Below are 23,021 nucleotides of genomic sequence, written 5' to 3' on the forward strand. Positions count from 1 at the left end.
TGGTCGTTAAATTTTCTAGTTATTTAGTTCTTTTTCATAAAATGAAAGCTAAACCTGAACATGAACTTTAACCTATTGCCTGCCTACTGTAGAGATTAATAGAATTTCTGGTTCCACATATCGTTGTATTAGCCAACAATGATGTATGACTGTTAGAGGGGGGCTTCTTGGCATATTTTGTTGGCTTTTATTTGTTTAAGCATAACCTGCATTATTATTGAGGCACCTTATTTATAAATGATCAGATAATCTTGGACATTATTCATCCTTATTAATGGTTAATTAGTACATGTAAGTTTCCATACTCACACAGGTATAGTAGTTATTCAGAGAAAATAACCAGGATGAAAAAAAGATAATAATTTATCATTGCTTCTCAAATGACTTTATCCAACCCACTCTCCCCCAAGTTCTTCATTAGCATATTTACTTTGATTAATATTTGATTGTATTCTCTTATACCTTATTCAGTCCAATAGAGGATAGAACCCATATGATGTTTAAAAAATGAGATGCCAGCACCAATTCTAAGCATCATTTGATTTTTATGAGATGAAAATGTATAATTGTAAAATGTTGACTTTCTTGATCGTAAAAAAAATTGTTTTTAACTGAACCAACTTGAGAAAAAAATCATTTTTATTTTGTAATTTCCAGGTTCTGGATTAAATGATGGACAGTGGCATGAAGTGCGTTTTCTAGCCAAGGAAAATTTTGCTGTTCTCACCATTGATGGAGATGAGGCATCAGCAGTTCGAACTAATAGTCCTCTTCAAGTTAAAACTGGCGAGAAGTACTTTTTTGGAGGTAAGAATGCCACTTGTACAGATTCAATGAAGTTTGATTAAGAAGTATCAAACTTCAGTATATACTCAGTAGATCTTGGGGGGAGAAATGGACAACTATAATCCTATTGGGCTAAAAAATGGAAATTTTTATTTTCTACATGATAAAAGTATTACTGTGATGTCATATTTTTCTAATCCACTTCAAGAATTTGAAGTGAATTACATGAGAATCTGAATTCATTTATTCTCATTATACTGTCTGCAATAGTTAGGCCTTGAACTAGGAATTAGCTGTCTATCGCTGCTGTAACTAATTACCCTGAAACAATGAATATTTATAATCTCAGTTTTTCTGGATAAGAACTGAAGAGTGGATAGCTGACTCGGGTCTATCATGAGTGTATACTCAAGCTATTGGCAGTGACTACATCATTGGAAACTTGACAGCGTCTAGAAGGTCTGCTTCTGTGAAAGTTCATACACACGGCTCACACACAAAATTAGTGCAAGCTATCAGGTGGGGTGCCTCACTTCTCTTCCATGTGGCCCCTGATCCTTCAAGTACTCTTTTCTTCAGTTGGCTTCTCCTTCAGGTGGCTGGGCTTTGAGAAAGAAAGAGAGGAGAGAAGGGAGGAAAGAAGAGAAAAAGAAAGTGTGAGGGGTAGAGGGGGTGAGAAAGTGGAGAAGAAAAAGAATAAAGAGAAGGCAGTGAAGGAAGAAACTAGAGGTAGAGAAGGGAAAGGGGGAAAGAAAAAGGAAGAAGATGATGATGATGATGATGAAGATGATGACAACATTGAAGAGAGGAGAAGAGAAAGAAAGACAGGGAAGAAGGGATGGAAGAAGGAGGAAAGGAGACGGGGAAGACAGAAGGGAAGAGGAGAGGAGAGGAGAGAGAATAGGGCAAGGGAAGTGAGAAGAGGAGAAAAGAGAAGCAAAGAGATGTGAAGAGAACTGAAGGGAAGAAAAGAGACTCCAGGAAGTAAGAGAGAAAGTTCCCAAGATAGAAACCACCATCTTTTCATAATCCAGTCTTGAAAGTGACATCCCACCACTTACTCATATTCTACTTTTTAGTATTCGCTAATCCAGACCAAACTTAAAGTAATCCCATGAGGCAAGGATCATTGAGGGACATTTTAAAAGCTACCTACCCTACATGATAAGCCATTGTTTCACAAATATCTTGGTTGTTCAGTAAGGAAAAGATTAGTAAAAAGGGAGACTCCCTTAAGAATAAATTCTACTATGTATGAGAGTGTTGCATCAAGGACTTGGCATATATTCTAATTTGAAAAATGAATCCTGCCTGAAAGTGATATTTGAGCATTAATGAAATATAGGGACATGTTTTATTAAAGTGGTAGGTAAGGTTTGTTCTTTAGATGAATACATCTTTCATTAGATTGTTTCTGCCATTCTAAATCATATCATGTAAGATCTGAACAAATACATCACATTCCTAGAAAAAGGTTTGGCTTAAGTTTTAAAAATATGTATGCGTACATATGTTTGCCTCTGAAAACCTTTCATGTATCTATGTATGTAAATATATATTTATATATTACTACATGTATGTATTTTTTCTAAAATTTATTAGAAATGTAAGGCTCCATAAGAGGCATCATGTCTGCCGTGTTCCCTGCTGTATCCACAAGGTCCTAGAAATAATCTTGGAATATAGTAGGTGATCAATAAATTTTGTTAATGAATTAGTAAATTCTGTAAAAATGAGCAAGGCAAACAATATATTCCCAATTGCATAGAAGAAGAAACAAATAGCAATCACCACAAATTTCTGGGTTAGAGTTTATAGGACATGAAGGTGTTTGGTTTGCTATTGGGATATGCTGTCAGCAAGTGATCATGATGCTTCCTTGGTTATGCCCTCATTGGATGAATCGTCAGACTGTATGAGAATCACCAGGGAGTACCCATTACAATTAAGATTCTCAGGTCCCATATTTAGAGGATAAATGCAGGATTCTGAGAAACTGAAGAATTCCAAATTGCAGGTGATTCTGATGCAACGATCCGAGGAACATTATTGTAGCTCATTTTCAGCCAATTGCATATAAACCTCTTAGATTCCTTTTTTGCAAGATGACATCAACCACTGAAATTTTGAAATAAGTGTGAATAGATACTTACTTCTAGCCCTGGTGCCACAGAACAACGAAAAGAAATCACAGACCAAGCTCTGCTACACATAGAGACATTTATCAAATAAGCATTTATTAGCAAGCAATACAATAAAAACTCTGGTAAGCTCAATGAAGTCCCACCTCTCTGAATTGCTGCACCTTGCATAACATATTCTCTTGACGCAGTTGTAGCGGTATTCCAGAAGTGGGATGGGATTCTTCTATAGTTAGAGTTTGTGCCAGGCAACAGTAAAACTCAGAAGCAAATAGTTGGACACAGAATCACTGAGTGGTCCAGATTCTGGAAACATATCCAAGGGTTCAGGTTCTAGACCTCACGGATTATAGCCTTGACCCTCTTCAGACAAGGTTTGGATAGCTCTAAAAGATGTTTTGCCGAACTACATATCCTTAATAACTTTAATTTCTTCATTGAGGTCTCTTTTCTAACATTTATCTAATATTTATGCTAATTAACAAACCATTAAGTTCACCAAGGAAAACCCAATTTAGCATTCAGCAAATTAATTAGAGGTCTAGATAGCAGAAATATTGGAGTAGCCACCTCTAAAGAGGCTGTGATTTTTTTTGATATGATATTGGTGATAACCTCTGGCATGTGGCTTCTTGATGAGAATGCTAATTGCCTCTGAGTTGTAACTTCAACTAAAATACACACACATGCAATTTCATACTGTGTAAGCTGAAAAAGGTAAACTACATTACAGAAGGAAAATGTTCTAAGAAATATATGCATAGTAGAAAGAAGAATTGAATTTGTTCTAAAACATGAGCTTTGGATTCATGGATACTTGATTTTGTATTGCTGTTTTATCACTTGGTTGATTGATAATTTGGATAATTTATCTTAATATCTTCATCTATTCAATGGCAATATAATCTGTGAACATTATCCCACATAACACATTAAAACCTCTACCCTACCCTGGACATATGTTAAATGCTAACCTTCTTTCTAGTCCCACCTGGGTCTTTATTTTAACTCACTCAGAGACACCTTCTTCCAAGAAAGATTTGAGAATTCAGCCCATGGGTTCAACAAAAGGCTTCTCACCAACTTCTCAAAGCACTTTCTCCTCAGTCATTAAAATTTGTTTTTCTGTGAGCTGAAAGCCTGAAGTAAAGGCTTTCCTGCCCTCATGTACTTAATAGTGTACCCAAATGCTCAGACAGGCCCACAGCTTTATTTCTTTTGAAGTTAAATCACTTTCTTAAAGTTAGATCACTTTCTTCACAACCTCAGGCTCAACTATTACACATCCGTGCTAGGTTTTATCTCCCTATGCCTGTTTTCTGCTAGTCCCCTGAAAGGTTTTAGTTTTCTACAACACCCATGATCAGATATTTAAGCAGTAAGAATTCTTTTTCCTTTTTCTTAAGAGGAAGCAGAATAAGAAAGGGTTTAGTCATTTGGGATATGTTTTCACCCTTCACCAGAAGATGTGTTGGCTGCTTTAAATTTTTTCTCTACTTCCCAATGGGAATTCCCTACTTTTTTGACAACACTTTTAATCACCCAAAGAATAATAAATATAATAATTAAATTTATTTATCTGATAATTAAATTGATTATTTAATGATGGAATTACATTTATTGATTGATTGACTACTTACCTGGTATGATAATAGGTTTTGTGATACAGGCCACAGTCCATGATAATGAGAAGTTATTTTTATTGGACTGAGTTTGACAGGATTGGATTTATTAAGGTTTAATCAGGGCATATCCTTTCCAATTATAAATTTAGACTCACTGGTATACAGATGAAACCATTGTTGAAATTTTTAAAAAAATATATTTAAATTAGCTGTCTGGATATATGTATTTGTATAAAGTCACTCTTCTTTAAAAAAATAAAAAGAAAGAAAAGAAATAGGAGTGTTCTTACGAGTTCTTGGGCTCCTGCAAACAGTCCTGCACACCTGTAAGTGCCTACAAACCTCTATAGGGATCTAATTCAGCCATATCTTGGTCATGAAAGTCCCCCAGATAATTTCCCAGAAATCCCTGAATTGGCCATTCTGACACCATAATGTCTAAAGGACCTTACTGCCAGTATTTGGTTTAGGATCCACTCTTCTGGCCTCGGAAGAGCCAGCTTGATTGTTGTAGCACCTGTAAGGACATCTGTTGTTTGCAGGATTAGGGTTTGTTTTCTTGGCCCTTTTTGCTGCTCTTTAAAAGAAATGGAGCAAAAGATGTTTTTATTAAATGATATGTTAGAAGATATGGCACAACTTTTCAGTGGTCTAAAAAGTGAATCCTAAAGAAACTTCATTGAAGTTTAAATGATTTATTGTTTCCTTTAATTAAAATTTGACATATTTCCTACAGGACATCTTTACTTACACTTTTATATTATCCATTCTCAAAGATGGGTCTTGTATTTTGTTTGTTTGTATATTTGCATATTGGAAATATACCCAGAATAAACATGTGAAATGAATAAATGAATTTATAGTAGATTTATATCTGAAAATAAGCTGTAAGATAAGAGAGTGACAGTTGTGTGACTTAAAATCAAACATAAATTTGGGGGAATATGATTAACTAGAGGGTAGAAGTATTCAAACAAAAACCAACAACAATTAAATTATTGTGCACACACTGAGTAAAAGCACCACTGCTGGCCAAATTTCTCAACACCATTTTGTAACATCTGAGGAGGACCGTGTATAGAATTGCCAGGAGATTAGAAAAAAATATATAGCTGAGGGAATTCCATACCCAGAGTTGCAAGGAGCGGGCTAGAACTCATCTCTGATAAATGTAGGAAACTTTGGTTAAAAATGATAAGAAGGGAATCACTGGTACGAAAGGGCATCCCATGTGTAAAGAACTGACATTTGGAAAAAGAGAATTGTTGAGTTTGCAACTAAGGCTGAATCAACAAGCCCCGGGGGCAGCGCCTTCCTTTTGAGGGAAGGGATTCTACATATGTTGCTCTGGCTGATCTGGAAATCTTCAGAAACAGAGGAATTGATTTGTAGAGTACTGGGAAACTACCACTACCAAAGAAAGGAAAACATGAAAACCTATAGCTGTAGATTACTATAATGCTGGAAATAAAACCCCACAGGAAAAAAAGTGTAATAAAAAGACAAAATCCCAAGGTTACTGTCAGCTCATCTGTACATAGATTTCAAATAGACTTTCTAAAATAATAAGTAGTTAAAAATACATTAAGCTATCTTGATGCCCTACTGTCCTGATCATGGAATTGTATATTATGTTGATCTGCTGAACAGTGGAACATAGGTTTAAAGTAATAGAAATATATCAAAGTGTTATCAGAGAGTTGTTCTTATGAAAACAACAAGGAAAGTTAAAGAGAATATCCTTGGCATCCCATGGCTATGTGTAAAATCTCTTCCTGGCAGTAAAATAACTCCTTACAGTTAATTTATAAAGGCTGGGCAAGTGTGTTGTCTGCACATACAGGTGTCTCAATAGATATTTCTTTAGAAGTTTTTTTTTTTTAATTTTTTGTCTTTATTTTTTTAATGTTACATTAAAAAAATATGAGGTCCCCATATACCCCCCACCCTCCCTCCCCCCATTCCTCCCCCCATAACAACCTCCTCCATCATCATGAGACATTCATTGCATTTGGTGAATACATCTCTGAGCACCGCTGCACCTCATGGTCAATAGTCCACATCATAGCCCACAGTCTCCCACAGTCCACACATTGGGCCATAGGAGGACATACAAATCCGGTAACTGTCCCTGCAGCACCACCCAGGACAACTCCAACCCCCAAAAATGCCCCCACATCACATCTCTTCCTCCCACTCCCTACCCCCGGCAGCCACCATGGCCACTTTCTCCACACCAATGCCACATTTTCTTCAGAAGTTTTTACTTTGAAAATTTAAGTGCTTCTTAAACTCTGTTATTAACTCAAGGTTCAATGTTGTCTTCACTTGTTTAAATAATAGTAAAAATTTTATCTTTTTCTGTGCCTGATTTCATACTCCTTGGTTATCTTTAGAACTTTCCTTCTGAACATGTTCTGATGTTTTCATTCATCTTTTCTGTTAAGAACTGAGATCTAGGTTCATTCATTTATATACAAAAGAGATTATGAAGCCCCTGGTATGTTAGACATGTAAGAGGCTGGCAATATAACAATGACCAAAAAGATCAGATCCCTGTCTTCATGGAACTTACAGATTCCAATCCAATAGCTCCATGTAACTAATCTTTAATAGATTATAGTATTATATAATTCATGTAATTCTTTGATTAATACATATCTACTCTAAGTTCCACACAGGGAAATTTGTAAATATTCATGATAGTCCTCAGTTTTAAGGAAATATCTCTAAAATACTTCAGGGTACTTTTATATACCCCTGGATTTAAATATCAAATAAAATAATCAGATATCTGGTTTAGTATCTTGTTGAAGGTATACCAGAAACTGCTTTGGCAGTTTTCTAATACTTTCCAAGTCTTCTATATATATTTTTTTCTATTTCCTTATTTTTATTTTATATTTCCTAAAGTTATCTCTTCTACTGTTTCCTTTCTCTCTTTTTCAGTACTTTAACTAAGACATAATTTACCTTGTGCCCCTCTGCAGATATCCTTGCTCTGGCTTCATCTGCGTTTAGTCATTATGTTTCCTTTCTAGAATCTCCAATTTTTTATGGATTTGGGTTTTGTTTTTTGACTCCTCCCTGGTTTCCTTTTCCTATTCTTTTCTCTGTAGTGAATTCAGGAGGTCTGCCTCAGCCCTTTGCCTCATGCTACAGCCACTCCTCCTAGCCGAGCCTACCTCACCCTCTTGTTCTGCTCCACACTGTCCCTTTCCTTTTCCAGAGAACTTAATCACTTTCTGACATTTTATATACTTTATTATTTATTATATTTATGTTTATTTTCAGAATTTTCCTAGAAGGTAAACACTAAGAGGTCAAGAATATTGGTGTTTTTTGTTTTCTGATATACTCAGAAAAAAATCCCCACACATAATAGGTTCTCATTATATTTTAACTCATTTAGTAACTAAAACCACATACTCTTATGGGTAAGCATAATGATTACATGCATGAGTTTAATGATTACATAATATATTACAGAACTTCTTACCCCTACTTAGATTGTCAGCTTCTGCCCCAACTCTCGCTAGAAAAAACAAACATTTAAATAAGGTTTTCTGATTGTGTTGGCATAAAATACCCACTGGCATTCCAGTATATTTGTGAGGATAGAACTTTTCATGGTCTTGAAGATAAAATAATTATTTATTAGGTCAGATGATGCAGTTCTTTATCTAAATGTATGAAAAGTCATAGAGCCAGGTAACAAGCACATTTCATGTGCGAAATTTTTTCTGAGAACCTGGTATTATTATTTATGTCACAGCAGTGAACAAATAAGAAAAAGAAATCCTTAATATCAGATTACTTTTCCCTTGCAATAATAAACTGGAAAAATAAGTTCATTTTGCACCATATATAGATATATCAGGGAAAGGAATGAAAAGTTTGGGGGGAGTTGAAGATTACCATTTCAAATAAGATGGCCAGGGAAAGTTCAATTGAAAGCAGCATTTGAGCAAAGAACATCAAGGAGGTAAGGAAACTCACCTTAAAAGGATATGGTAGAAAAGTGGCCCTGGTAGAGTGAAGAACAAATGGTAAAAAGATCAAGGTTTGAGGATATAGTTCTGCATAGCTGGAGGTAAATGAAAATGCAGAATGCTACCAGAGGCTCAGATGTAAATGGTTTTTTACCCTGATTGAGGCTGAAAGTCGTTAGAAGGTTGGACCCATGAATGGTGTAATCTAAGTTACATTTTAAATTGCTTTCAGCATGCTGTTTTTAGAAAAGATTGTAGTCAGATGAGGGAGAATGGTGGAGACTATTGCCATAATCCATACAAAGAAAGACTAGGTTGTAGCAGTGCAGAGGGTAAGATATAACTGATTCTGGGTATATATTTGGAGATCAAGCCAACAGGACTTTGCTGACAGATGGGACATGGGTGTGAAAGAAATGGAGTTGTCTTTGAGTCAGTCTGCCTGACACAAAGACCCATGCCTGCCCTTCCCACTATTCAACACTTTCTCCTCCCTCTTAATACTTTGGCGTTCATTCAGCAGTGCTTCCTTGAAAATGGCTTCATATCTGCATCCCCTAAAACTACTGTTGTCCATGCAGTAATCAACCATTCCTCCTCTAAAATGTTACAGGACTATCAAACCCCTCACTTTCACCAGTCCCCATACCCTCTCTCCCTTGGTTTGCCTCGATGTGTTCTGAATTTGCCCCCATAGCTCCCAACTCAGGTCTTAGTCAGATGCTTTTTTTGCTGCATCCTATATGGGGTACAACTTAAAACTGCTCTGGTAAATTAAAATTCCAATCAGTTTCCAATTTGGGGACCAACTTGTCATTCAGATAAATGCAAGTGGGAAACCCTGACCGTGTGAAGAAATTACTGTAAAATCAATGACCTTTTAACATTTTAGTTCACATATAACCTCCTAAGACATATACTCACAACTTGAAAAGTACGGCCTATTGCTGTCTTTTGCTCTTATTCTTTGTCCACCTATACCCCAGCTATACTTTCTGGGAGTAGAGGGAAGCACAAATATTGCTTTTTCAACAATGAAATGAAAGTTCACCATCATCTACATTGACATAGAGCTGAACATCATTCATAAATATTGAGGTAGCTGGGTGTGAATTATGACTTTCTTTGAAATACTAATTTAGCACTAATGCCTAGAGTCAACTTTTTGACAAACTTACTAGCAATTTATTAAACTACAGAATGAAAAATGAGAAAATTCCAACTTAGAACCTTAAAAATATCTGTAAATTGTAATAATTTGCTTTGGATTGCCTAATCTTATATAATACTTCTAATTTACTTTTATTGATTTTGAGCTCATCAATTAACTTTTTGTTTATACATTTTAAAATTTTTATTTGCAATTTCAATATTTCACTCTAGCCCATTATTATATGAGATTGTTCTCCTTTCAGACCAGAGTTGATCTTCTCTTAACTGTATGGGTAAACCTAAAAACTCTATTGATTTCTTAGGTAGTATTTGATTGTACAAAAATGACAATCTCTTCAATTATGAGAAATTTGAAAAGATGTGATACATTTCTTTTTCAGCCCAATCCCCAAGAACCTTTGATCATTTTTGTTCATTTTTCAATTATATGCATGAAAGTAAAGAGCAAATAAGAGGAAAGGAATTATACAATGCAAATGAATACATTAACCTCATCAGAAACTGTTTTTCTGTTTGGAGATAGGAAAGTATTCAATATATAGACCAAGGTTCCAAAGACCATTTTTATTGTTCCCAGGAGTAAAAATTTGATTAGAGCTACAATTTGTCTTAAGTATAATTAGAATTATTCTCATATTCTAAGATGAGTTTGTTTTTTTTTCTGGTTCTTATGACTGGCTTGGTTGGGGAATATTCAGGCTTAAGACAGAATTGTAACTAATTTTCAAAGAAAAAAATCATGAAATTATAAAAACCCTTTGACTTGCAAGAATTGACTTACCCCTGTGGCCATTTACCACTGGCACCCTCTACTTCCTTTTCTCTTTGTATTAATTCTGCTACTTTTAAATCACTAGATTAGGAGATAATCTCACAATGGAAATAAATACAGAATACCCTATAAAAATGAAAAGTGAACATTGTTTCTGAGTTACCTTTCAGAAAGTAATCTGTTTTAAAATGTTCTTCAGATGAAAAAAAAATTGGTCAAATTTTAAAACTGCAGGGGAGCAGATGTGGTTCAAGCAGCTGAACTTCCACCTCCCACATCAGAGGTCCCAGATTCAGTTCCTGGTGCCTCCTGAAAAAACAAAAACAAAGCAACAAGAAAAACAAAACAAAACAAATGAAACAACTCAGGGAAGCAGATGTGGCTTGGTGGTTGAGCACTGCCTTTCCACCTATGAGGTCCTAGGTTCAATCCCCTGCCTGCCCCTGATACCTAAAAAAAAAAAAAAAAAAAAAAAAAAAAAATGCCATGACATGTGTCTGGTGCAAACATGTGATATATGCCAAGTTATTGTTTGAGAACATTAATATTTCTACAGGTTATCTATCCAATTGATATTATGATGCTTTACTCATAAGAAAGAAAGAAAGAAATTTGTAAATTTATACATTACCTTTTTATGAGTAGTAAGTCTGTTCAAGATGGAATGACATGCCCAAGAGACTTAGTGGACAAAATGCCTCTGCAGGATAGAGGTGAAAGAGCAGGAATAGGTTTTATACCTGTGAAAGGAAAGAGGGAGAGAAGAGGTTGGGTGAGATGATAGTGGCACAGCTGTGAGAAAAGACAAACCAGAGTCCCCAGCAAAAATTTCTTGTTAAAGTATTTCCATATTAGACAGAAATGAACTGGCAATGGAATCCCTGTTCTATTCAGCATTGGCAGGGAACAGTCTCAGGGGAGGATGACCTTACCAGGAGAGTCTCTGTGGATCTCACTTAGGTTTGGCAGTTCTGACCCTCAATCTGGATCAAGCGCTTGACCAGTGTCCCTCCATGGCCACCACAAGTCATTTGGTAATCATACCAAAGAAAAGAAAACAAATGATAGTTTTAGAAAGTTCATTTATGACCCTTCCTTGTAAACCAGATACAAGTGTGGGAGTTTTTTCCCCCATAAATTTGGTATTTCTGTTTACATTCCTAATTCCCTATGACACAACAAGTAGGAGAATTGGTGTTAGAATACTTATTTTAAACAATTGCTGGAAATCCAAATAATATCCATGTATATGCAGAAACAAACCCAAAATGGAATCCAGTGCTAGTCTTATATTTATTTCGTTTGCCTATTTGCTATTTTTTCTTTTAGGCAGTCAATATATGTAAATGTCTCCTTTCAAACTAGAAAGTAAAATCTTTTTGGTGTGTTGGTATGTTTCCATTTGAGTTTTTAAAGCTTGCACACTTAAAAGAAAACTTGTTTTTGTTGTTGTTGTTGTTAGGATCATCTGTGAAGTAATCAAATAGTCTTTGCTAAACACCAACATTTTTTTGTGTGGCAAAATTCTTCTTTCTAGTTTGGCTCCCCACTTGTCAGTCTCACCAACCAGCTATCCCTCATATTCGGTTGTTATCTACTACCCAGTTGAATTTCATAGTAATAAGGAATCAGGTCAGGCATTCTGGCCTTGAAGACCCTAAAAAGGATGAATCCCAAGTGGTGAAATTTCAAGTCTGTTTAGTCATGGGGAGTGAGGATGTTGATATGGGAATTTAGACCAAAGACTTTCCTAGTAACTTTTAAGTCAATCTACTTCAAAGGCTGGCTCTGAAATGACATCGTTTCTATTGCCTTTCCTATAAAAAGTCCCTAAGCCTCTCCAATATCTGGATCCTCTGATCTCCCTTCCCTGCTGTTAAATATAATTAGTGCCAAAGATGCTACAACACCATTCCTCTAACAAACCTAATCTGTAACAAACAAGAAATTCACTACCTCTTAATTCACAGAAGCATGAGGTTAGAAAAGAGACCTCTCCAGTTTTCACAGACCCTTATTAGATCAAACAATCAGCACACATGAAATTTGAATGAAGATACTCTCTGCCAGCAGTAGACTATGTAGTATTACTACAGAGAGATGGTAGATGCCTCAGAAAATCAGAAATAAAACACAATCCCTTAATACCTTCAGAATTTTATCTATGGGCTATTTGAGCACACTAAGTGATGTGCTATGTATACATAGCTTTAAGTGTTGTATTTCAAAGAAAAGAATCTTTGAAGGGCAGAATATACAAGTAAAGCAAAAATGGCTCCTAAAAAATGTGTAGTTTATGTTTTATGGAAAAAAAATTTGTGAAAGATCAAGAGGAGGAGAAATTTCAAATGGATTTTAAGGTGGAAATGCAATCTATCAAATTGAGTGAGGCAGGGAGGTAAAACCCACTGGGTAGCAGCTTTAAACAAGTTTTAGGAGTAGAGCTCAGCTACTTCTTATGCTAGTACAAATGTTAACCATTGTTTCAAAGACCAGTAGGTAGAGATTTTATGTTTTTACTAAGACAATATGTTTTAGAACAAGCTCTCACACTTGAATGTTATGGAAGCTTCTGAGGTGCTAAAAATATATATAGTCTTGAGCTGCATACTTGGAAAAAATCTGATTTAGTAAATTTGAGATAGGACCAAGGAATCTGCATTTTAAACAGGCATCCAGGTGACTTCTTCTTTTTTGAAACACTTTATTGAAATATGATTCAGATAATATAAATATATTATTTAAAATATACAATTCAATGGTTTTTAGTATACTCATAGATTTCTGTCTCTATCATCACATTCAATTTTTATGGTATTTTCATAACCTCAAATAGAAACCCTTTAACCACTGGGACTACCCCTCATTCTACTCAACCCCCTAGGCAACCACTAATCTACTTTCTGTCCCTATAGATTTACTAATTCTGGACATCTCATATAAATGGAATCATACACTATGTGGTCTTTTATGACTGGCTTCTTTGACTCAACGTAATATTTTCAAGGTTTATTCAATTGTAGCATGTATCAGCACTTTATTTATTTTAATTACCCTATAATATTGTATTGTATGGATAAAAACAGTTTATTTATGCACGTATTAGTTGATGGACCTTTGGAATGTTTCCATTTTGGTCTGTTATGAACATTGCAGTTGTAAATATTCATGTACAGTTTTTTTGTGTAGACATATGTTTTTATTTCTCTTAGATTCCACCTAGGATTGGATTTGCTGGGCCATATGGTAATTCTGTGCTTAATATTTTGAAGAACTGCCAAACTATTTCCTAGGGGATTGCAATGACTGCGGTCTTTTCCATACTTTGAGAAAAGTAATGATTTGGTTATGATTTGGTTATGATTTGGGGATCAAAATGCAAGAGGAAAATATATGTTCATGAGATTCTGTTAAAAAACCTAGATTCCACAAGTTGGAGGTGAGGATTAGAAGAGAGAAAAAAAACAGCATTAGAGCATTGTGATGGTTAGGCTAATGTGTCAACTCAGCCAGGTAATTATACCCAGTTGTTTGGTTGAGCAAGTACTGGGCTAATTGTAATATAAGGGGATTAATGGACTTTAGTCATCAGTGAGTTTACTGCATGGATGGTTGATTACATCTACAATCAACCAGGGAGATTGCCATCAGCAATGAGTGATGTTTTATCCAATCATTTGAATGGGAAGTGATTTGAGCATTCAGAGAGCATTTCCCAGCTTGTCTTTGGACATCTAATGTCTCTTGAAAACTCATCAAGGACATTCACTGGACTTTCATCAGAGCCCCTGGTTTGCAACCTGCCTGTGGAATCTGGATTTGTGCATCCCCACAGTCACATGAGAGAATCTTATAAAATCTCATACTATTCACAGATATCTCCTGTTGATTCTGTTTCCCTAGAGAACACTGATTAAAACAGTTTGATATCAGGCATGGTTCTTGAGGGACAGAATCTTAAACATGGGATGTCTGCAGTGGTTCTGGGAGTTTTACAACTGGCTTTCTACTCTCATTGAATTCAAGTGTACTAATGACTCCCTTTCCAATAATGAAGAGGCCACTAACAGTCCATGATGTGAGTTGGCAATGGAGATATGCACAGTATCATAACTAGATTCCCCTACTTCCATGCTTATAAGAGGCAAGGATCTGTGTGAAGGTGTTTTCAACACCTTAACAGAGTTTTGTGGAGTTAAGGGTACAATGATGTTGGCTGGTTCCTCATAGATACTCTGGATACAGTTACGAAAGAAAGAGACGAGCTAAAGGCTTCAAATTCGCAAATTTGCCAGTTTGCACAGAAAATTTCTCTGTGCACCCTGACAGAAAATCTTGTTTCCTGCAACCACAAGCTTGAGATATCTGAAAACCAGACTTAGACTCTCATTGTGAAAGTAGCAGAGTTACAAAGGAAACTAAAATCTCAATTACTGTAGGGAGGGCTGTAGTGGAATTAGAATCCTTAAACATTATGAGAATGATCGATCTCAGGCCGAGTATCGACAGTTAATCACCAAAGACAAAGTGGGTGTGGCTACAAAAATGAAAGGCAGATTCAAAGCAGCAATCAAAATGGTCTGAGTCGCATAGAGTTATGGTGTTGCTAATAGATCTGGGGTACTTAGAAGTGAGATAGATGGGCAGCCTACTAAAATTCTTTGTGCATCTGTATAAGCAGTAGAGTTCTAAGTGGAGTGAACAAAACCTTAACTCAAAATACAGATGCAGAGAATCTTGACCCCTTAATCAATTCCCAGGCTTGAGACAGATTACAGACCCAGAACCCCTTGAATGAGGAAAAGGCACATCCCCTTGGGGAAGGATCCTGTTAAACTGCCCCAAATTTATACTTTAATCTTCTACCTACCTTTCCCCAAGGAGACCTATGGCCTTTTACCAGAGTAAATGTGAACTGGGGAAAAGGAAATGATTGGCTATTTCAGGGATTATTAGGCATGGGCTCAGAAGTGACATTAGTTCCAGGAGACCCAAAATGTGGCTTGGGTCCACCAGTCAGAGTAGGGGATTATGGAGGTCAGGTAATGGATGGAGTTCTAGCTCAGGCCCATCTCACAGTGGGTGCAGTGGGTCCCTGCACCCATTCTGTGGTTATTTCTCCAGTTCCAGAATGCATAATTGGAATAGACATACTCAGTAACTGGCAGAATCCCCACATTGGATCCCTGACTTATGGAGTGAGGGCTTTTATGGTAGGAAAGGTCAAGTAAAAAGCCACTAGAACTGTCCCTACCTAGCAAAATAGTAAATCAAAAGCAATACCAGGTTCCTGGAGGATTGCAGAGATTAGTGCCACCTTTAAGGATCTGAAGGAGGCAGAGGTGGTGAGTCACACCACATCCTTGTTCAACTCTCCTATTTAGCCTGTGCAGAAACAGATGGATATTGGAGGATGACAGTAGATTATCATAAACTTAACCAGGTGGTGACTCTAATTGCAGCTGCAGTCCCAGATGTGGTATCATTACTTGAGCAAATCAACACACCCCTGATACATGGTATGTAGCTATTGATCTGGCAAATGCTTTCTTCTCAATTGCCATTAGTAAGGACCACCAGAAACAATTTGCTTTCAGCTGGCAAGGCTAGCAATATACCTTCACTGTTCTGCCTCAGGGATATATCAGCTCTACAGCCCTATGTCATAATATTGTCTGCAGGGAGCTTGATCATCTCTTCCTCCTACAAGACATCACACTGGTCCATTATATTGATGATGTCATGTTGATAGGAGCTAATGAGCAAGAAGTAATAAGACTCTAAACTTATTGGTAAGGCATTTGGGTGAGAGAGGAGAGGACATAAATCCAACAAAGGTGCAGGGGTCTTACACCTGAAATTTCTAGGTATCCAGTAGTATGAAGCATATGGAAATATCCCTTCTAAAGTGAAGGATAAGCTGTTGCATCTGGCCCCTCCTATGACCAAAAAAAAAAAAGGCACAATGCTTTGTTGGTCTCTTCAGATTTTGGAGACAATACATCTTCATTTGAGTGTGCTACTCTGGCCCATTTACCAAGTAGCTAGAAAAGCTGCAAGTTTTGACTGGGGACTGGAACAAGAGGAGGCTCTGCATCAGGTCCAGGCTGTTGTGCAAGATGCACTACCACTTGGGCCATACAATCTAGCAGATCCAATGGTGCTGGAAGTTTTAGTGGCAAATAAGAGATGCTGTATGGAGCTTTTGACAGGCCCCTATAGGAGAATCACAATGCAGACCTTTAGGATTTTGGAGCAAAGCCCTGCCATTCTCTTCAGATAACTAATTTCCTTTTGAGAAACAGCTTTTGGCCTTATATTAGGCCTCAGTAGAGACTAAAACACTTAACCATGGGCCATCAGGTTACCATGAGACCTGAGTTGCCTATCATGACTGGATATTGTCTGACCTATCAAACCATAAAGTTGGGCAGGCACAGCAGCACTCCATAATAAAGTGGAAGTAGTATGTATGAGATGGGGCTCAAGCAGGTCCTGAAGGCACAAGTAAGTTACATGAAGAATAGCCCAAATACCCATGGTCACCACCCCTGCTGTGTTACCTTCTCTTTCCCAGGCTACAACTTTGGCTTCTTGGGGAGTCCCTTAAAATAAGTTGACTGAGGAAGAGAAACCTCAGGCCTAGTTTATAGATGGTTCTATATGATATGTGGATACCACCCAAAAGTGGGCAGCTACAGCACTCAGCCCCCTTCTGAGACATCCCTGAAGGACAATGGTGAGGGCAAATCCTCCCAGTAAGCAGAACTTCTAGTAGCACACCAGTTGTTCATTTTGCTTGGAAGAAGAAATGACCAGAGTTGTGTTTGGACACTGATTCATGTGCTATTACCAATGGTTTGGCTGGATGGTCAGGGACTTGGAAGGAACATGATTAGAAAATTTGTGACAGAGGTCTGGGGAAGAGGTTATGTGGACAGACCTTTCAGAGTAGGGAAAAAACATGGAAATATTTATGTCCTTTTGAATACTCACCAGAGAGTGACTTTAGCAGAGGAAGATTTTAATAATCAAGTGAATAAGATCATCTGCTCTGTGTCTAATGCTCAGCCTCTTGTCCCAGCCACTCCTGTCTTTTGCCCAATGGGCTCATGAACAAGTGGCCATGGAGGTCGGGATGGAGGTTATGCATGGACTCAGCAACATGGACTTCCTTTACCAAGGCTGACCATTTTCCTTATCATATGAAAAGTTGTATTAGTTTCATGTCATAATATTTAAAGATGTCAAGTTTAAAATCAAATATTACCCAAGGACTTGTACCCTATTGTGTAGGGAATTAATGTGTTTCTGGTTGTACACAGGAGAGTTCAACATTGTTAGGCAGAAATATATATGTGTATATATATATGCATGTCCTTTATTGTTTTCACTTAGAAACTAATTATGGTTTAAGGAAATGTGTATGGTTGTCAAGTTGACAAGGGATGGTTAGGCCAATGTGTCAACTTGGTCAGATAATTGTGCTGAGTTGTTTGGTCAAGCAAGCACTGGGCTAATTATAATACAAAGACATTTATGGACTTTAGTCATCAGTGAATTTACTGCATGGATGACTGATTACATCTACAATTAACCACAGAGATTGCCATCAGCAATGAGTGATGTTTTATCCAATCATCTGAATATCTTAAAAGGGGAAGTGATTTCATCATCCAGAGAGCATTTCTCAGCTTGTGTTTGAACAGCCAATGTCTCCTGGAAATTCATCAAGGACTTGCATCAGACTTTCTTTGGAGTCCCTAGTTTCCATTCTGCCTGTGGAATCTGGACTTGTGCATCCCCACAGTCACATGAGAGAATTTGATGAAATCTCATGCTCTTTACAGATAACTCTTGTGATTCTGTTTTGCTAGAGAACCCTGAATAATACAAATATAATGAAATAGTGGGTAATGATATGAGGTTAATTTCATTAAGTGAAATGCTAGAAATAGAAAGGGAAAAATTAGGGAAGAAGCAAAGATGATTCTTGTATAGATAGGAACAATTTCTAAAGTTAAAAAAAAGTGCTGTTAAAATATGGTGAGGGGAAGTGAATAATAGGGAAATGCAAATATGTTTTAGTGATATTTAGTTATGAAAACAAAGCAAAGTTTTAAAACATGGTTGGATTTCAGAAGGGAGAACTTCTTTTGGTATCGATGGAGGAGATAAGATCTAAGTTAAATTACCCTAAAAACAAAACAAGATGAAGGTGGCAGAATTTTACTGTTCACATTATTGTAAGAAATAGGAAACAATGTAATGACTATGAAACTTAGGGCTTCTAAATCATACTTCTCAGTTTCCCAAATTAACTTAATTCTGATACCAAGACCCAATCCCTGTAGCCTCTATATAAAATTCAATCCCATTCATTTTGAGGGCATACATATCTTGGTGGAGTAAGTTGCTATGCAGGGCTTCATGGAAAACAGATTCAGTCACAAAAGAAACTTTCAGCAAATGACCACTTTATCACTTACACAGCACAGAGTCCAAAAAAGCAAAGGAAGCAATCCCATCATGTCCAATCTCCAGGCAGGCAAAATTGCTCAGCCTGGAGTTGCTAGATGGAAGTTCTGCACACCTCAGCTGGCATCAGAGAGACCAATCTATGCTGTTTAAGTGCAGTATGTATTCACCCTGGGGAGATGGGACCTTATCACCGACAATTCCTTACTAATTATGCTCGCTTCCGATTTCCAAGTTAAAAGTCTGGTTGGGCTTTTTCATTAGACTTAACATTTCCCCCAGTGAGTATTGGAAACAGACTGAAATACCATTATACAATGGAAGAGAAGGTGGAGGTCAGTTGAGGGCTGGGTGATGGCCATTGAATGTGTGTGGGTGACTTCCCTGGCAATCCCAATCTCAAACCATACCACACTCTGGCAGCTCATAAAATGTTCTGCATATAAGAGAAGGGTCCTAATCTCCTGACAATCAAGGTTACAGCTGATTAGCCTCCCAGATCCAAGACCACCTGGCCCTCTGAAGTCAAAGGAAGTCTACTTCCACATGTAAAATGGAAATCTTTGCTGAGGCAGGTAGTCTGGGTGCTTTAGTGTTCTTGCTACTTCCCAAGGTACTGTCCTGTGTAAACAGAGTATATTCAAACCACCGACATCATACTTCTTCCCAGTCTCAGGTGATAATTTTTCATTCTTTTTGTCATCTTCCATGACCTCCCTCCCTCATGTCTCGTTTAGTTTACCTAAGACATCACACCATTAGATTTAGGATTTAATAAAAACAAAAACAAAAAAAAAACAGGAATGATGCATATATACTTTTAACTTATCTGGTTTTCCACCTTGGAAAAAATCACCCAAAGGTGAGGGATTCCATATGTTTGACTACTTGATAAAATCAGAGAGAAAAAATTTAGAGTAAAGGATACATTGATATATTAAAAAAAAATTCTGGAACCAAATAGTAATGTTGGCTTCATTCAATAAACATTGCTAGACATTTCTCACGGCACCAGAATAATCTAGGGTGCATGTTATTCCTCTGATCTCTCAACTACAAAATCAAAACTTGAGCATGGATTTCAAAGGTATGCATTTTTAACAAATTCTCCACATGATTCTTCTATTAACTGATGCTTAAAAATCACTATTCTGGATGCTAGGTTTGGAGGAGGGAGATAAGAAAAAGGATCTGTCCTCAAAGTGCTTACAATCTAGTCAGTACAAATTCAGTAAGCAGTAAATCAGGTCTTCCTATCCGACAGGCACTTTCACACATGGTAGTTCACTTAATCATTATGAATTGAATGCCTTATACAATATGCATTTTTATCCTTTTGTACCAATGAGGAAGCTAGGTTCCAGGAAATTAACTTATCTTGGATCATAAAATTATTCAGTACTGGTATTTAAGCTGATATTAAGTACGACTTAGGAATCTACTTGGTCTTCTAACTTGAACCTAGTACTTTTACTACTACTGCCACAACTACCTATAAAATGATAGAACAATTTACCTTTGTAATTAAACAGACATTTTAAATTATCAAACCAAAATTCCTTCTAAAATATTAAGCAATATAGGAAAATATGTGATTAGGTATGTTTATGTTTAGCAAAAGGGGATTGGCAAGATTTCAATTAGGGAGGTTACAATAAGATTAGTACTCAAACACTTTTTTGAATCAAGTTTAATAAGATGTTAATATATACAGTAAAACTTACCTGTGTACTGTTCTATGGGTTTTGATTCATACAATTTTGATGTGAGTGAAAATAATGGGAATCGATCTTATTGTATGATCACAGAATCAAGTAATAACATATAAAAATATTTATTGAAGCTTCATGTATAGTCATCAATAAATGGAAACACCTAAATGAGCAAAAATAGAAAAATGATAACAGATTTTGTGGCAAGTCTATAGGATGCAATATTATGTAACTACTAAAAGTCATGATTTAGAACAATATTAAATAAGAAAATGCTAATGACATGGATTAATTAAAATGAGGATAGATGTTTTTGTATAATATGAATTTATTTCTCCTAAACTTGATTTTCCAGTGCTGTCTCTATCAGTGAATGTACCATTACCATCTGTCCAGTTAGAATAATTGATCACATTAGTTGTTCTTGACATATTTTTCTTCATCCAGCACATTCAACCCTTCATTTATTCTACTCATTTAATTCATAAATAGTTTCATAACTCCTCTACCTCTCATCTATTTTGCTGTCACCATTGCAGACCAGGCTACCAAAGTCTTATTTCAGGACTATGGTAATAGTTTACTGTCTCGTCCACTGACAATTGCAGCCCATTCTAGTCCCCGTCCCACCTAAATTCCACTCTGATGATGTCAATCTCACCACCCCCCCAAAAAAAAACCTCAATGGTTTCCTATTAAAAGTTATAACTTGGCCTACAATGGCTCTGCATCACCTGGCCCCTTTCTTTCTCACATCTCATCCGAAACCACTCTCCCTTCTGCTCCTTGTGCTCCACCATTGTATTGGCCTTCTTTGAGCTCCTGGAGTGCTGTGTTCTCTCCTGTCACTAGGACTTTGCACATTATATGTCCTCTATCTTCACTGTTCTTCAGACCAGGACAACTAATTAATTCCTTCTCAAAACTCACTGTAAGCCATGCTTCAGCAGGGAAGCCCTCCCTTAGCCCTAGCCTCTGGTTATGTTCAGGTTCTTTTGTTTTGTGCTCTCATAAGATTGTGCTCCTTTTACTCAGAGCTTATATAACAAATTAAAAAGTATATTAATTAGTGAGCTTACTTATTTAATGTCTGCCTACCTCATTGTACTTTATATATGTAATATATTTATTTTTTATTTTATCTTATCCCCCCTGTCCTGATGGCTCCCTCTTCTTTCTGCTCATCTTTTTTAGAAGGCACCAGGGACCTCCCAAGTGGGAGGTGGATGCCCAACTTCTTGAGCCAAATCCCTTCCCCTACCTCACTGTACTTTTAAACTTCAAAAGAACCTGTACATTACTTCTCCCTCCATCCCTTCCTAACTCCCTCCTTCCCATCCTTCCCCTCTTCCTTCATCATTCCCTCCTCCTTCTTTCCCTTGTTTTCTTTTCCCTTTCTTTCCTTTTGCCTCCCTTCCCCTATTTTCTCCTCTCTTTTCTTCCCATTTCCTTTTCCTCCCTTTCCCTCCCTGCCCCCTTCTCTTTCTCCTTTCAACAGTTTCTCTCTTTCTACTTGCTTACCTATACATTCATCCTTCTGGCTATATTTCTTGAAGAAAATAAAAGAGAAAAATAAAGTGAAAATTACTTGGAAAATGAATCCATGTAACATTTTAAACTAGTATCAAGAGAGTAAAAAAAAATGCTGACTTTAACATTTTTTTATTTTTAAAGAAGGTTTAGATTACATAAATGTTACATAAAAAATATAGGGGCCTCACATACACCACACCTCCTCCCCTTCCCACATTTTCCCACATTTACAACATCTTTCATTAGTATAGTACATTTGTTACAACTGAAGAACACATATTGAACATTGCTACTAACCATGGACTTCCTTTTAAAAAGTGTGTGTTTGTGCATTTTTTCCAATTATAGAGGAGTCTCACTAGTAAATCAGGCACTAGATGATGGAATAAGAAAGATATGATTAAGTTTTTTGAGATCATTTTAAATGTACAAATTTATACAATGGAAATATTTTAACATATCACTTTTGTTTATGTGAATTTTTATTATTTAGAATTGCTAATACTTTTCATATCTCAAAAGTTGTATCTTGCTCCTGGTAGACAAATTCTGCTTCCCTGCATAGGACTTCCACAAACACTACATTTCAGATAGGTTTAATAAAAGAAGACTTCTTATTACATCAAGAATTTCAAAATTTGTGGCCAATCATACTTCTTGTTCTTTAAAATAATATGTCATTATGAGGAAAGTTAATCTCTGAGGATATGTTAAACTATCCATTGGCAAAAATCAGTTAAACCTATGATTTCTGTAATGAAAATACTATAGCCATAACAATAATAACTTAGAAGATAGAAAAAAAAAAA

At 36.5% G+C, this 23,021-nt stretch overlaps 1 protein-coding gene across 1 annotated transcript in view; it reads left to right on the forward strand.

The window, feature by feature from the left end:
* The window catches only part of CNTNAP2 (contactin associated protein 2), a 2,351,919-nt gene that overhangs the window by 1,174,384 nt on the left and 1,154,514 nt on the right, over nt 1-23,021 (forward strand). The window contains exon 9 of the mRNA XM_058297514.2: nt 658-807. Within this exon, the coding sequence (XP_058153497.1) occupies nt 658-807 (150 nt within the window). The remainder of the gene's footprint in view (nt 1-657; nt 808-23,021) is intronic.

The sequence above is a fragment of the Dasypus novemcinctus genome, chromosome 5, assembly GCF_030445035.2.
Source record: "Dasypus novemcinctus isolate mDasNov1 chromosome 5, mDasNov1.1.hap2, whole genome shotgun sequence".
Classification (NCBI taxonomy): Eukaryota; Metazoa; Chordata; class Mammalia; order Cingulata; family Dasypodidae; genus Dasypus; species Dasypus novemcinctus.